Source organism: Euprymna scolopes, chromosome 35 (genome assembly GCF_053919585.1).
Source record: "Euprymna scolopes isolate OS-2025 chromosome 35, ASM5391958v1, whole genome shotgun sequence".
NCBI classification, from domain to species: Eukaryota; Metazoa; Mollusca; class Cephalopoda; order Sepiida; family Sepiolidae; genus Euprymna; species Euprymna scolopes.
This window is the reverse complement of record NC_136516.1, coordinates 58,892,495-58,907,393: the sequence shown is the minus strand read 5'-3', so window position 1 is coordinate 58,907,393 and position 14,899 is coordinate 58,892,495. Positions and strand designations below refer to the sequence as shown.

Below are 14,899 nucleotides of genomic sequence, written 5' to 3'. Positions count from 1 at the left end.
GGAAAGAAGTTTATTTATAAGATTGGAAAATTTATGTGTATGTGTATATTTTTAAAATATTTATTATTTTTGCAATATAAAACTGGAATATTATGTTACTTTAATTAAACTTTATAATTGACAAGCAAGTGATCCTGAAGAAATTGCAAAACAGTCTACACACATATTTAGTGAAAATGTGATTCAGAGGTTTCTTATATGCAGTTTAACAAAATATAGGCCCCAACAACAAAGCACAAGTAGTATGCCGGGCAACATAAGATAAGGAATTTTTCGAACACAACGAAATGTAGAACAATACAGCAACAACAACATAGATTCTTACAACAAATAGATAGTTGGTGATCATAAGAAATTATGGCCCCCAAAACCTCGCCAAAGTAGTTGGTTTTGAGTTGGAAGACTAGCGGTTAAGGGGACAAATCAAAGAAATTGGATTGTTGCTGGCATGTTGCATCCATGGTGTGGGGGCGACATTGATCAGTAAGGTATCAATATAACCAAAATTTATTAAAATAATTTTAGGATTACAAAAAAAAAAAAATTGAAATTACTAAAGATACAGATCAAAAAGGCATCAAAGCATCCCCCAAGCAAGGCAGGGTAATACTGCTAGTATATATATATATATATATATATATATATATATATACACACACATACATACACACACATCCTTACACTAATAACAAAATACTAATGTAAGTGCCTATGTAACAAACAACTGTAGAGAGTTCATTCTAGATATTTCAAATCTCTGAAAGATTATTGTTTTGTAAAAAAGATCACAGTTTACTTCATTCATGATGTTACAAAGAAGTTGAAAACAAAATTAGTTTCTAGTTCAGAAATGAAACAATAGCGTGTTCGATTATATTTAGTTTGTTGACAATGTTAGCAAAACTAATGTGTTGTGGATAGATAGGAGTGTGTTATCAAACTAGAAACTAATCACTCTTCAATTTCCTTGATATTACTCTGCACAATACTCTAAACCACCTAAACTATACTAAGCAAACTAATAAAAATTACCTTATATATTTCTACATTTCCTTTTCCCTAATTCTATACATAAATGTAGTTACATTTCAAGGATTTATCATTTCCAATTATATATATATTTTGTTCATTTGTGCCCGGGTGGAGAAAGGTGTGAAAAAAACAAAACAAAAAACAAACACAAGAATGTAATCGGCGAGAAAAAAAGAAGTACATGAAAACCAGTTTAAGTGAACTTGAAAATAATTAAGTTTTTGTTTTAAAAGGAAAAAAAAATCACATTACGTAAGCCTCAAAATCAGAGTATATATCTGTAACATAAATCTCACTTGTATGTATGTATGCACGTATGTTTTTATGTCTGCCTAAAACTTTCGACAGAGGCAAGGGATTTTCACGAAATTGGTATTGTTTTGAAGCTCAATCCTTTGGACGACAAATATATAAAAAAAAAAAAAAATTGGCTATAAACATTATTCCTTCACCCTCAACTAAGCACTTTTCTACAAGGAGGGGGGGGGGCTTTTTTTGCCAATATTTTCAAAAGTCATCCCCTCTTTTCGATTGACTAGCCTTAATTTAAACTTTCATCTCTTCCGGTTTGGCGATAGACACAACGGCAAAGATGTCACGTTTTTTTATTTTCACATGCTTTTCTTTCATTCACAGCACAGGTTCGAGCCAGCCTGCCTCCTACCACTTTTTTTTTTTTTTCTCAACACATACCTCCAAACACCCTGGTAATGCTGTGCACTCAGGCTAGTATATATATATAACACTGAAATTATATTGCTTTAGCGCAAATACTTGATACATGCAGATGATATAGGCAAGATTTATTAACAACAAATAACAATAAGACAATTGTTTAAAAGAAATAAATTTAAAAAATGATCAATTTACATGATTTCAAAGATATTTTCTTTGCGTGATTAATACTAGAACTTTAACTTTTTAAAAAAATGTACATTTTTCACGTTCGAAATTCCTTATTTACGATTATTTTTTTGTATTTTTCTTGCAAGTTGGAATTGTTTTCAAACAACAAAAAAGCAAATACGTTTTTCTAATGTAAAAAATATACTTGATCAATTTACATATTTAAAAAGATATTTGGGTTATAAAAAACCTAACCGAGTGTAGTTTACCTCCTTAAAGAAAATCGAAATCTACTATTTTTTGACTAACACATTCCAACGGCATTTATAGATGATATAAAAGGATTTTTTTTAAATAATCAAAATTTAACATTTTAGAGTGGGGGATCACTTTCCTGTATAAATTTAACATAAAATGAGACTCCACTTCTTCACAACATAGCGAGACATAATCATTAACATTTTTTTCAAGTTTAGTGGTGGAAGGGAGGTAAAAGAGGGAATGAGTGGGATTGGGGTATCAGTTCCAAACATTTTTAAAATATGTAGAAACGCTTCAAAACGTGTGGGGGGAACTTTTTAATTTTTTTTTTTAAAGATTTGCTTCGAAATGGTCTCATCATTAAATATTACTTAATCAGTTAATTGTTTATATATTTTTAAGGCTGTAAACACACACACACAAAATAACTAGGGTGGACCTAGGTCCGAATCACTACTTAAGTTGGTTGGATAGGTATCTAGCTTACTTGAATTTCTTTAGAGCATAAAACAAGTTCTAATTATCCTATTTATACATGTTTATGGCATCATTATGTTATTACTCTAGATAGACTAGTATTTTTTCTGACCATTTTACCTCATCTTTGGGACCTATTTTATGGGGACGGATTTTAGCTAGGATCTATTTGGCTTTCATATTTGGCATTGTGAGATGCAAAGAGCCAAAATACCAAAGCTCGTCTATTTCACATTCTAAAGCCACATCATTTTACAGTACAGGCTGACATTGTTCAATAACACTTATCTAAGCAGAACCCTAAATTATTTCACAATTTAAAGTAATTTTCTCAAATATTGACAATCTTTCTTCTGATAATTTGCAACTCCCCCCATAGCCCTGTTATTTCAAAATCAACCTATCCTAACCAGCATATCACCATTTGTCTTTACCAAAGTCACATTACACAATGTACAAGATTTGGCGTAGATATTTTCTTTCTGGTCCTCTGATTTATCAGAGAGGGACCCATGTTTTCAGTGGCGTGCGTCTGTTATTCCAGATGATTGCCAGATAACCGTCCATTAGTTTTTCCTGAAATTTTTGCCACAAGTTGTATTTCATTAAATAAATGTGCACAGTAAAAAAAATTTTTTTTGTGAAAATTCCTGTTGCATCTCCAGGGGCTCAAAAGAGATTAAAAAAAAAATGCCCCAAATTGGTCAAAATTGACATGTTTTGTCCCATAACTTTTGATCCATCCCTTAGATTTTTCTGAAACTTAGCCAAAACATGGAGCCTATTATTCTTAATATAAATCCAGTATGGGTGACCCTGGGAAAATTCTGGTTCGTGTCACCGGGGACTTTTAGTGCTAAAAACACCCTTCTGTGGTTCTTTTTTCATATTTCTCAACAAAAACTTGATATATCTGACTATATAATATTTTTTTCACGGTGGTCAACTCAAATATACATGTGTTAAGGCATGAAACTGCCCTGTTATCCATTTAGACTGGGATTCGGCGTCCCTAGGGGCTCAAAAGAGGTAAAAAATTACACTTTTTGCCCCTTAGCGTTTGATCCATCCATTAGATTTTCCTCAAACTTGGCCAAAATGTGGAGGCCATTGTTCTTAATATAAATTCAGTATAGGTGAACCTGGCAAAATTCTGGTTCGTATCTCTCTGGGACTTTTAGGGCTAAAAAACATGCCTTTTTGGAGCTCTTTTTTCATATTACTCAAAAACTTGATATGTATGTCTATATAGTGTGGAGTTCAAATATATATGTCTTAAGGTGTAAAACTGCACCGTTTGTCCATTTTCACTGGTATTCGGCATTCCCTGGAGCTCAAAAGGGGGGGGAGTCACAAATGCCCCAAAATTGCAAAAAATGACACTTTTTACCCCATAACTTTTGCCCCATCCATTAGATATTTTTTGAAACTTTAACGAAAATGTGAAGGCAATGTTGGCACTTCACAGTTCTCACATTCATCATTTCTCCAATATTTTTTGTGGCATCATCTCACATTCACTGCAGCACCACAGGGGGACCACACGCACACGACTTGTTACTATTATGGTTATGGGTTAATGCATAAATATCTGGTACACTTAGGTCTAATTTGCAATTGTCTTTATAACAATCAGTTTTTAATTAGATTAAGATGCTTTGTGAATTTCTTTACTCGGATTCCTATTTTTCATTGCTCCACTTGTAGGCCTATCATATTCTCTAGTAACCCGATTTCTATTCCGTATATTTCAAACAACTAAATTTATTTGATAAATGTATGATTTTTATATTATGAAGTAGTTTTATCATAATCTAGCATATTTCTATTTAAGAAAAATGTGATAAATACCGAACACAAAGAAAAAGAAAAATCACTGGGAGACATTGCTTCAGCCAGAATCAGCTTTTTTTTTTGTTTAAGTATCGTACACAATGCCATCACATGGTGGCAGCACGAATTGATTTAGGGGGGGGGGGTAAAATTGTAATTTCAGATCGATCCCAGACTAATCCAATTGCCAAATTCTATTTGATTTAGGAACTGGACCTGATGTAATCCAGTGATTTCACTCAAAGACAGAATTTTCATTGATCCTGTGTGATGTCACAACCAAAACAAAAACAACTGTTCAGAAAGGATTTGCATGATCCGATGGACTGAAATATGCTGATGAAGTAGAAGCATTGCAGTACAATATAAAATATGATATACCTCCAAAAATGAAAGCAAAACAATACAAAAACTGCTAAATTGTGCAAATGGTAAAACCGAACAGGAAAACCATGTAAAAAAAGATAAATTTATTAGATTTAAAGAATCGGAGTTGGATAAAAAAAATTCTGACTCCTAGTACTCTTAGAAATCCAACTCAGACTAAAACCTGCAACCCTGCTCAAAATAAGAAAAATGTTACGGCAAAAATAAAAATCTTAACCCTGTTTAAATGTTAAAACTTTCAAAAAGTTTTAAAAAATAAACTACCGCTATGTGGGCTAGAATGTAAAAATTGAAGTTTACAACCTGACCTCATTACCCACTGCCCTATGATGCAGTCAGCAAAATAACAGTTTTTTTTTTAAATTGAAGTTGAATTTTTAGTAAAACAATAGAAATAACAAAAAGTACCATCAACTGGTGAATATATAGTTGTTGCTTATCAGGATTCCTGGTATTCTGGTACTGTGAAAGCTACATTGAGGATTCATGTAGAGTACGATTTATGATTGTATGTCAGAAAACAGGGGTATATTTTGGGCCAGATAGAGAGGATTTACAAAATTGAAAATTAGACTGGTCCCAAAATGCATAAGTTCTGGTCGACTATGGGAATTTCCATCTTTTACAGAAATACAAAATCTACTCAATTTTTTCTTTTTTTTGAGGGGAGTAATAAATACCGGCCATGAATGCTCTTTAGAAATTCAATGGCTACACCCAAGATTAAGCTCTCCTTTGGTGAGGAGGCAGGAAAATGCCTATTCTCAATAAAGCTATATTTAAATACCTGTATAATACTTAGTTTTGTTCATGAATAGACACCCACTGTATGATACCATGCACCAGTTTAAAAAAAATTGAAATTTGTACATCTGAATTTATAATTCATGGCTTATGGTAAAGAGATACATCAGATTTGACTGCATAATCAGAAAGAGCACACAATTTTACATAAGAGTGCTAAGTTTCATGAGAATAGCTTGAAAAATGAATAAATGGTGGTGAAATTACCGAATTTCTTCAGGTCCGTAATTAAGCTCACTTTTTCTAAAGAAAAATGTCCACAGAAAAGCCTAAATTTTGGCACTTAAAATTCTCATAACTTTTGAACTACTGATGGTATTTGGATAATTCGAACGGTTTTAAGCATCTTTTACATAGCTCTTTTCATGCAGGTTGATAAAATAACAATTATCTAAAAAGAAAAAATCAACTTGTAATGCTATAACATTACGTAGCTCAGCAGAAAGTTGTTTGAATAATTTCTATCACTTGAGTAATTGATAAATTCTTTTAATTTATTTCTTTAGAAAAATATATTTAACATATTTAAAAATGGCCTAATAAATATATTATAAAACCATGAGGATAAGACTGGCTAAATCTTTCTATCTACATATTTTTAAAATGTTATAAAAATAGCTTTATTATATCTTAATGTTAGTAAGATGTAATATTTGATTTGTAAAAATAATAATTTACAGCGTTTTTTGTTTTGTTTTGTTTTTTTACCATATCCCAGTTGTGTGCCTCATGCAGTTCATGATTTAACTGGACACTCGCAAATTTTCGTTATGTAATAGACTAATTTTTAAAAAATAAAAAATCATCTTGTGCCTTTACTTTTTGGACAAACTTGCAATTGTCTTGAGTTTCACTTTTTGTCACATGAAGTTTTAACTTGATCATTTATTGGGACAACCATAAAAATAACTATGAAGACAAAATTTGCAAAATAGCAAATTATCTTCTGCATAAGTCATGAAGAAATTGGGAGGTGACAGTGGTCTCGTGGTTAACAACATCAACTGATAACCTAGGTGTCTTAAGCTCAAATGCAGTTTATTCTACAAAAAAAAAAAAAAAAAAATCACTTTCACTTAGGATGTGTGCAACCTTCACATGGTCCTTCCCATAAGTATCCAATATATTTAAAAATATATTTCTAGAAAAAAATCTGGCTAGAAAAATATTGAGAAAACCAATGCCAATGATAAAATCTTTAGATTCATACAATATGATGATGGTCAATAAATTGTTCTGATGTCAGCACACATTTTAGATACTGGAGGGGGCATTTTTTTTTTATATATATTAATTCTTTTTTTATAGAGGAGCTAGTCCAACTTTTGATGTTAAAAGTGATTTAATTTATTAAATTGACAATTGCATATTGATTAAACTGACTTACATTAGATAAAAAAAAAAGTAAACAGTAAAAAATAATAGAGTTAATGCAATTAAATTATTACAAGTGAAAAAAATGAATATCCTTAAAAGTAAACAAATTTTTAAAAACTTATTTCTTTAATCGTGTCTCTCCCAATGTTTACATGAAGACTATTTTCATAATATCTTGAAGAAAAAAAAAAAAACATTAACATAATTTGCATAATGTACGCACGTGTGTAAAAATGCTTGATTCTTTTTGTGGTTCTAAAAGAACAAATAACTAAAAATATTTTTAAAAAATAACTGTTATTTTTATGATTAAAATAACCAATACAAAAAAATCAAATATTTAGTTTTTTGAGAAAAAAAAACATCCATAATTCTGTTCCTATACAGTTACAAAGTGGAAATGTCAGACTCCAGTTTTCTTGGTAGTAATGTTACCTTGCATGAAGTTGTTCGGTAAGGTTTAGAATTTTTGTCAAAGTGAAATCAGACAGTAGTCAAATTTCCACACACCCAAATGAACTGATGGATGTTCATCGATCAGACATAAACAAAATTTCCCCCTTTCAGGTTTTCTTCCTTTTACGTGCATTTAATTTTGCCACTTCATGTGGACCTTCTACGAAAACAAGTCACATCTTCTGGTTTCCATGTGCCTTTAGCAGCTAGGGAGCATACTTTCTGTTCTTCAAAGATTGTAGCATTATTACTACACAATTCTACATAATGGAGATAAAAAAAAGCTCATATTTTCAGGCATCAAATGTGAACATTTCCATTTTCTTTACATATCAATAAGCATAAAGGAAATAGAGATTTTTTTTAGATGGTCAGGTAATTATATTAATGTAGATCAAGCTTTAATTGAAACTTATCTAATGTACACCCACTTTTATAAAAAAACAAAACAAAAACTAATGTAATGTAGAAATCAACATAATTCTTAAACGAGAAAAATCATTGTTCAATAAAAGATTTGCTTTGTTTTTTTAGCTATTTTTAAAATTTGAAATAATTATTATAAAAGATTTTGTTTCAATAATTGAACACACATTGCTATGTTATTTGGAGAACTTGTATATTCATATAACCACAACATATCTAATGAGACTTGAAGGCAGTAGACTCAATTCCATAGGCCACAACAATATCTGTTAGAGCAATCATGTCCCACCACCTGACAAAATGAGAAACAATAAATCTAACAATTTCAAACTTATTAAAATATGTTAATTCTACTTTCCACACAATAAAAAGCAAACTAGTTCGAACCTTTAAAAAACATGCTAGTAAAGCTATAGATTTTTCCAACAGGATATTAATTATCATCAGAAATGTAAACATACGTGTGATTTTAATTAAGAATAGTCCCAGTAAATAATAATCAGCAATTCTTAGCTTGTAAATAACAATTTCACTTTGGCAAATGCTCATGTGTTAATGCAAAAATATGATTTTTCTAATGCTGAAGAGCACATTATGGTCTATTGTAAATTATGTATAGTTTTATTGAATGTTAAGGATTAGAAACTGATTATCGGACGGAGACAAGTCAATAGAGATTAACAACAACAAAGATGTGTATGTTAAATGAACTATTACTGCAGATACATTAAAATATGAGTGTAAAGTAGTTCATGGAACTGGTGAAAGACTGTATGTATTCTTCAGTTTTGAAAAAGAGCACAAAACCTGGCTGAAGAACAAGCTATCAGCCATGCAAATTCCCCTCTTTACATTGCTCGTTTATTGGACAGGCAAATGCTGATATACATTATTCCAGCTGCAGGAATTGCCATGGTATTGCTTTATTTAATCTCAAACTGTGTTAGAGACTTTCACTCCAGATTTTTCTTGAGGATTAAATCCTGAAGCCTTCTGATTAGTGGTTATGATCACATGGCAACAGAGGTTGAAAATCAGTTTTCCTTCTCTTAAATGAGTTGTCTTCTCAAACTGACAAGCTCCAAACAAAGCATTGGTTTTCAGGGGCCAAATAACAACCTACACACCTTCACACATATAGTTAAATATGAAAATGTAACTGCTTTATCTAATTTCTGTTAATTGAATACATGCTAACATATCACTGTTTTGGTTTATGAAATATGACAAGCTGAATTTACACTCTAAATTGAATAAAGATGCCCATCTTTATTCAATTTAAATGGATTTCACATTTAAAAAAAAAACAAAAAAAAACATGATTTCCTTGAAAATATCAAGTTGGAAAATAAACTTCATGTGAACATCTATTTTTTTTTAACTTTTTTTTGTAGGAAACAAAACAATGCATTTTTTTAAATTTTAAATAATAATGAATCATTTTCTTATATAATAAAAGTTGGTTTAATAGTTTGTTAAACTGTATTTTGAAGCAACATAACTGACTATTACAACAAAATATACCATCAACAGAGACTATAATAATCCTATGTCAATCTTTTTTGCTCTTAGCTAATCAACCTTGACTTGTTTGAACCTTTAAACTTGTTACACATGGAACATAATTTGTGTTTCCTGCCAACACTGAGTCAATACAAGAAGTTTTTGGAAATTCTGTTGCCAGTCGGATTCAAGGACTATATTTTGCCGAGAGAGAAAATATCACTAAAACATAGATAAAAAAAAACTTCAGGAACAACTGTTTCATTGCATCATCTTACCACTTCACATCCATCTACATTTAGCATGAGAAAATGCTAAAGTGCCTTTTTTTTTTTTTTTTTTTTTTACATAGGCATCACCACATTATCAAGGCCAAGAGGCCACTCAAGGATAAGGGTTAAAGAGTGTACAGTAGAAATTGGACAATATAGTAATCATTAGTAATGAAAATTTGGTAAATTTGATAACTTATATGGAACGGCTCATCAAGAACTTATTTACGTTAGACTTGAAGACAACCATATTGTAGTCAGCCAGAAAGCAGGAAAACGGAAGACAATTCCACAGGCGTGCAGTTCTAAGAAAGAAGCTTTGTTCATGGAATCTACGTTTAGGTTTAGGCACAGATAAAGAGTGAGGAGAATTATTGATAGTGTTTACAGCTAGACGAGTGTTTCTTGTGAAAGTTTGGCGAGGGGGGACCATAGATTGAAGCTCAGTCGAACACTTTCCATGAAAATAACGATACATCAGAAACAAACTCGCAACATCTCTTCTGTGAGATAGAGGTTACAAGGAAGAGAAAAGGCCATCTCCTACGAGGCTACGAAGTCTATTTTGAACTCTATCAAGGCAGGCCAAGTCCTTTCTAGCAGCTCCTGCCCAGATGTGGCAACAGTATTCCATCCTTGGACGTACCTGGCTCTTATATAGATAGAGAATAGCATCAGCAGTGAGATATCTACCGGATCGATAGAAAGATCCCACCATTTTTCCAGCGGCCTTGGCAACAGATTTGATGTACGTGTTCCATTTAAGATCAGGAGTAATGGTCAAGCCAAGAAGCTTGTCAAAATTTGAGGCCTCCTGAAGACGAGAGCCATTCATTTCAATTGATGCCAGATGTGGATCAGAATGTTGAAGCACTGCCTGGTCATCTTTTTCTGTTCTGAAAGATGGCTGCTTTGTTACAAGGTGCTATTATAATTTATTATAATAATAGCGTTGTACACTTTTTTGACATGAAAGAAAAAAATTTTTTTTTTAAAGTATAAAAAGCTGAAATAAACATTTTTCTTCACATTTTCATTATTCCAGGAATAGGCTTTTCTGCGCAATAGCCCATTCATAGCAATCTCACTTGATGGTAATAGATTTAAAATCCATAAATTTTAGATGGATTTTATATTTTCTTTTATATGTTGAATTCTGGGAAGGGGGGGGGAGTTAACAAAGACATTAAAATATCTGAGCAGTTTAAATAATGTATCTTCAAAATTCATATGAAACACTAACCTGAGGTTTGTAGATTTTTTTTTTTTTTTGAAAGTTGTTTTGATGACCTTGTGCCCAAATCAGCAATTCTATTAGTATAAAATAGATCAGTATGATATACAAGATTGATTTCTTTTTGTTTTGCAATTTTTAATTTAAGTGCATTTTTAGAACTTTTGATATTAAAAGTGCATAAACATTTACAGGTACACATGCATTTCTCTATGCCATGACATATTAAATAGTTATTACAGGAATAATATCAGACGAGATTATTTAAAACCAAAGGATAAAATGAATAAGAAACAAATATGAAATTAATTCCGATAAATTTGTATATTTTTAGTATATCTTTTTTCAAAGATGATGGTTATTTTTCAAATACTTTATTAATTTTTAAATGCCTTTAGAAATCCTAATCGTATTCATGCAGTTCAAATATTGCCAAAATATGTAATTTGTAGATTTTAGTTTATTAAACACGGAAGCCACCCAAAGTTATTTTTACATGTCAGCGTTAAGAAACAATAGTGTTAATTTCTAATCAACTAAAACATTTCAGAAATCACTTATATTTTATGCAAAAATTCACAGAAGGAAATGACTACATTAAGGACATAAAACAGTGTTAGAAAATGTAAACTTATATAATTATTGGCAATGAATGTATACGGATTTCTTGCCCTATTTGTTTACAGGTTTTGTTCTGATGGAATTGGAAAAGAACCAGTTATTCAAGATTTCTTTGCTAAACGACAAAAAATAAGCAGAGAAAAAGAAAAAAAAAAGTTGTTAATGTTGGCTTGGAAATTCCAAGGAATCCTTGTACGACATTGAAAAGGTTCGGTATATACAACAGATGGAATATTGAGTACTAAGATAGCTTTAAAATTAGAGACATCTCCTTTGTGTTGAAAGTAAAAGTCATTAAATAGCCTTGTTTTTGTAGTTTTAAATATTAGAATTTGAAAATGTTTTCATTTTTAGATAAGCAACGTGTTTTAATGTAAACTTGAATTATCTCCCCTCGATCCAAATGATTTTTAATTTTTTTTTAATCTTTAAATTTTAACGACGAAATCAACAAAATGTAAATATTGATGCATGAAAATATCACGCAATAGTGACGAAACATTTAAATTATATATGAAATGAAAATGTTCAGCATAACATTTCAAATGACATAAAAATTTTACCGACTTATAAATATAAAAACTTTCACATTTTACAGTTTTGTTCGTTATAAAACTAAATTTAATAATTTTTAGTTACATTTGAAACTTACAATCGGATTTTTGACAAACTTTTTCACATCAATTATTTGATGGTAAAAAGAAAAATGGTGATAATTACTATCTACAAAAATGACGAAAAGGTTTTTGAAGAGGTAAGAAAATTAATGCTTCCTCTTATTTAGAAACACAAATGAACAATGATAGTCGACTTCATGCATTTAAACTTTCCCAGGCTTCAAAATTACATTTGAAGTGTCATGTTCTATATAAATAAAAAATATTTAGCGAAATTAACAGTAATTTTGAAGCCATTAAACTGAAAATTAAAAAGAAATGTTCTGAATTAAAGTGTAAATAATAATAAATCAAGTATTAATGGTCCAGCCCAGCTGTTGTACTCATCAAATAAAAAATATTTTATCACGCGCAATTTCGTATGAAATAAAAAAGAAAAAAAAAACATACCGGTTTTTGATCACTTTCTAATTTTGCTATAAAGAGCAAACGTTATAAATTTCTAAAAATATACACTTTTCATTTATACAATCATATACAGTGAAAATGAGCCGAAAATTTGATCATTTCAAAAATGATATATCCCGACAAAAAAAGATCGCATTTGTGAAGTATTTCTTGTTTATTTTGATTGGAAATACCTAAACAACATAATATGAAACATGTCTTATCTTTCTATGTTCTGATCATCGAACTTAAGAGAAAAACAAAAGACAAAACAATAACTTGTGTATATGCTTTGCAACTCCTAAAAATATCAATCATCGTGTTTATTATACTTACTTATGACAAGATCGGCAATGATCGTCATATTGAATGTTGCCTTCGCTCATGATTTCTTCCCTGACAGAATTAGTGGCAAGGAAGAGATCCGTCAATGTCTGCAGAACTATTAATCTGTCCTCAATACAGACAAATGGAAAATCGGGCTGTTCCAACACCCGTAGAGTTTGTTTAAATTCTTGGTTCTGGTCACTATCCAAGTAGGACCTGACCAGTTCTGTCCATGTCATACCATCCAAAAAGAACAAGGCGATATTGATACTGTCTTTTAAGTCATGCGCTCCGAACGTCGTGTTATTAGCTTCCTCTTCGCGTAACAAGGCTTTCATCAAAGCTATATGAATTTCTGCCAATAATAAACATTGCTCGTCACAGAGCAGAGCTGCACAAAAGTCTTCGAATACAAATGGTGAGAGACGAAGAATGGTTCGAAAATGCCTTAACACCTCATAGATGCTCAGTGCTTGCATTATATGTTCTGTTGGTATGGAGAGGTCAGTTGCAGATGCGGGTAACTGAAGAGGAGGAATCTCACGGGTTTCGTCCAGATCGGGGGTTTTCGGCCTCCGAGAATGGTACTTTCGCCGACCATACGAACTAACAGTACTATAACTCTCCTCGCTGTAAACAGACTCTGACTCCTCGTAAGTGTCGTCTGAGCAACGGTCATCGTCTATAATATCCAGGTCAGTCACGTCGCTGGACTTGTCAGGGTCTGGATCGAGGTTCCTGGGAGCATCATCGTCATCGTCCTCGAGCATCTGTTGGATGTAGGTGCGGCCCTTTTGAGCAGCCTCTCTCAGGCGAGGTCCCCGGGGGGCACCCCTAATAGTGTGATGATGGGGGTGGCCGTGGTGTATTAAGTGAGGACTACCAAACGTTCCTGTGCCACCAGAAGCGGTGGCACCGTCCAAATGTTGATGATGGCTATCAATAAAGCTACTGCCAGAGTAAGCTCGAGGTCTTTTCAGAAAGGTAGTCCGTCCCGACAAAGGAGTCTTTGGTGGGCGGCCTCTCGCTCGCCTCGATTTCGTTGACATGTTGGATTATAGAAGACAGGTTCTACAATGATCTAGGCATGCTGTGATGTAATAATTTCGACTGAATGAGGTCCATTACAATCGTTTAGAGTGCATTCCATGTTAAATAAACGGGGAAGCCGCCATTTTCTTTGTCACGTGACTCCGCCTTAACGCTTTGCCATGGCTGCTCGAGCTGTGGGAGCGGGGCACTCGCTCTTCGCTTCTCAGTTGACTTTTTTGCTCGAACTATACTGGCGGCTAGCGAAATCCTTGCATATCCACAATGTATCACAACCAACAATAAGATCTTGGCTATAAACCCGAACAGTTTAAGTGAGGAGAAAACAGCTGTATGGAGAAAGCGAGGCGAGCAAAGTGACAACAACAAGAAAGAGTTGCACCGAACCTTCTTACCGTCGTCGAATAACAAGCCTTTCTGTAACGCATTTTACAATTGGATCAGTTGCACGCCGTTCGTTTTTTGTCTTTTTCTTTCGATAATGGCCGATCCACGGTTGGCATCATGCTCTGCCCGATTTGATAAGGTGGGCACAATTAAATGTAAGATCGCGACCGGCTTCCTGGTGCCTATGTCGGCGTGATTTCCGAATTAGACTAACAAATTCTGGCGTATAGACGCCGAGCGATCGACCAATGGATGACAGTCTTTCATCAACCATTCGGTCGAAGCGCAATACAAAACCCAGAATCTGAACTTCAAAACAACGGAAAACGAAACTTAAAAAATTCAATATTTTCTATTCAATTACAAGAACAAAATTTAATGATTATAATTAATCATAATCAACAATAGAAAAATAAAAATTATATTTTAAAAAATAAATATACAACCATTTTACAATAAATAAGATTTTAATCTTATATTTTTGCGATTTTGAAATGATTTTTTTATCGTCCTATTTTGGCGGCTTTAGAAATATTATGAAT

The 14,899-nt window shown here is 32.3% G+C and overlaps 1 protein-coding gene across 1 annotated transcript in view; it reads right to left on the bottom strand.

The window, feature by feature from the left end:
* The window catches only part of LOC145259868 (nucleosome-remodeling factor subunit BPTF-like), a gene marked incomplete in the record, with an annotated part of 138,393 nt that extends 123,756 nt beyond the window's left edge, over nucleotides 1-14,637 (bottom strand). The window contains 1 exon segment of the mRNA XM_080117743.1: nucleotides 12,930-14,637. Within this exon segment, the coding sequence (XP_079973869.1) occupies nucleotides 12,930-13,969 (1,040 nt within the window).
* Between the last annotated feature and the right edge of the window lie 262 nt (nucleotides 14,638-14,899).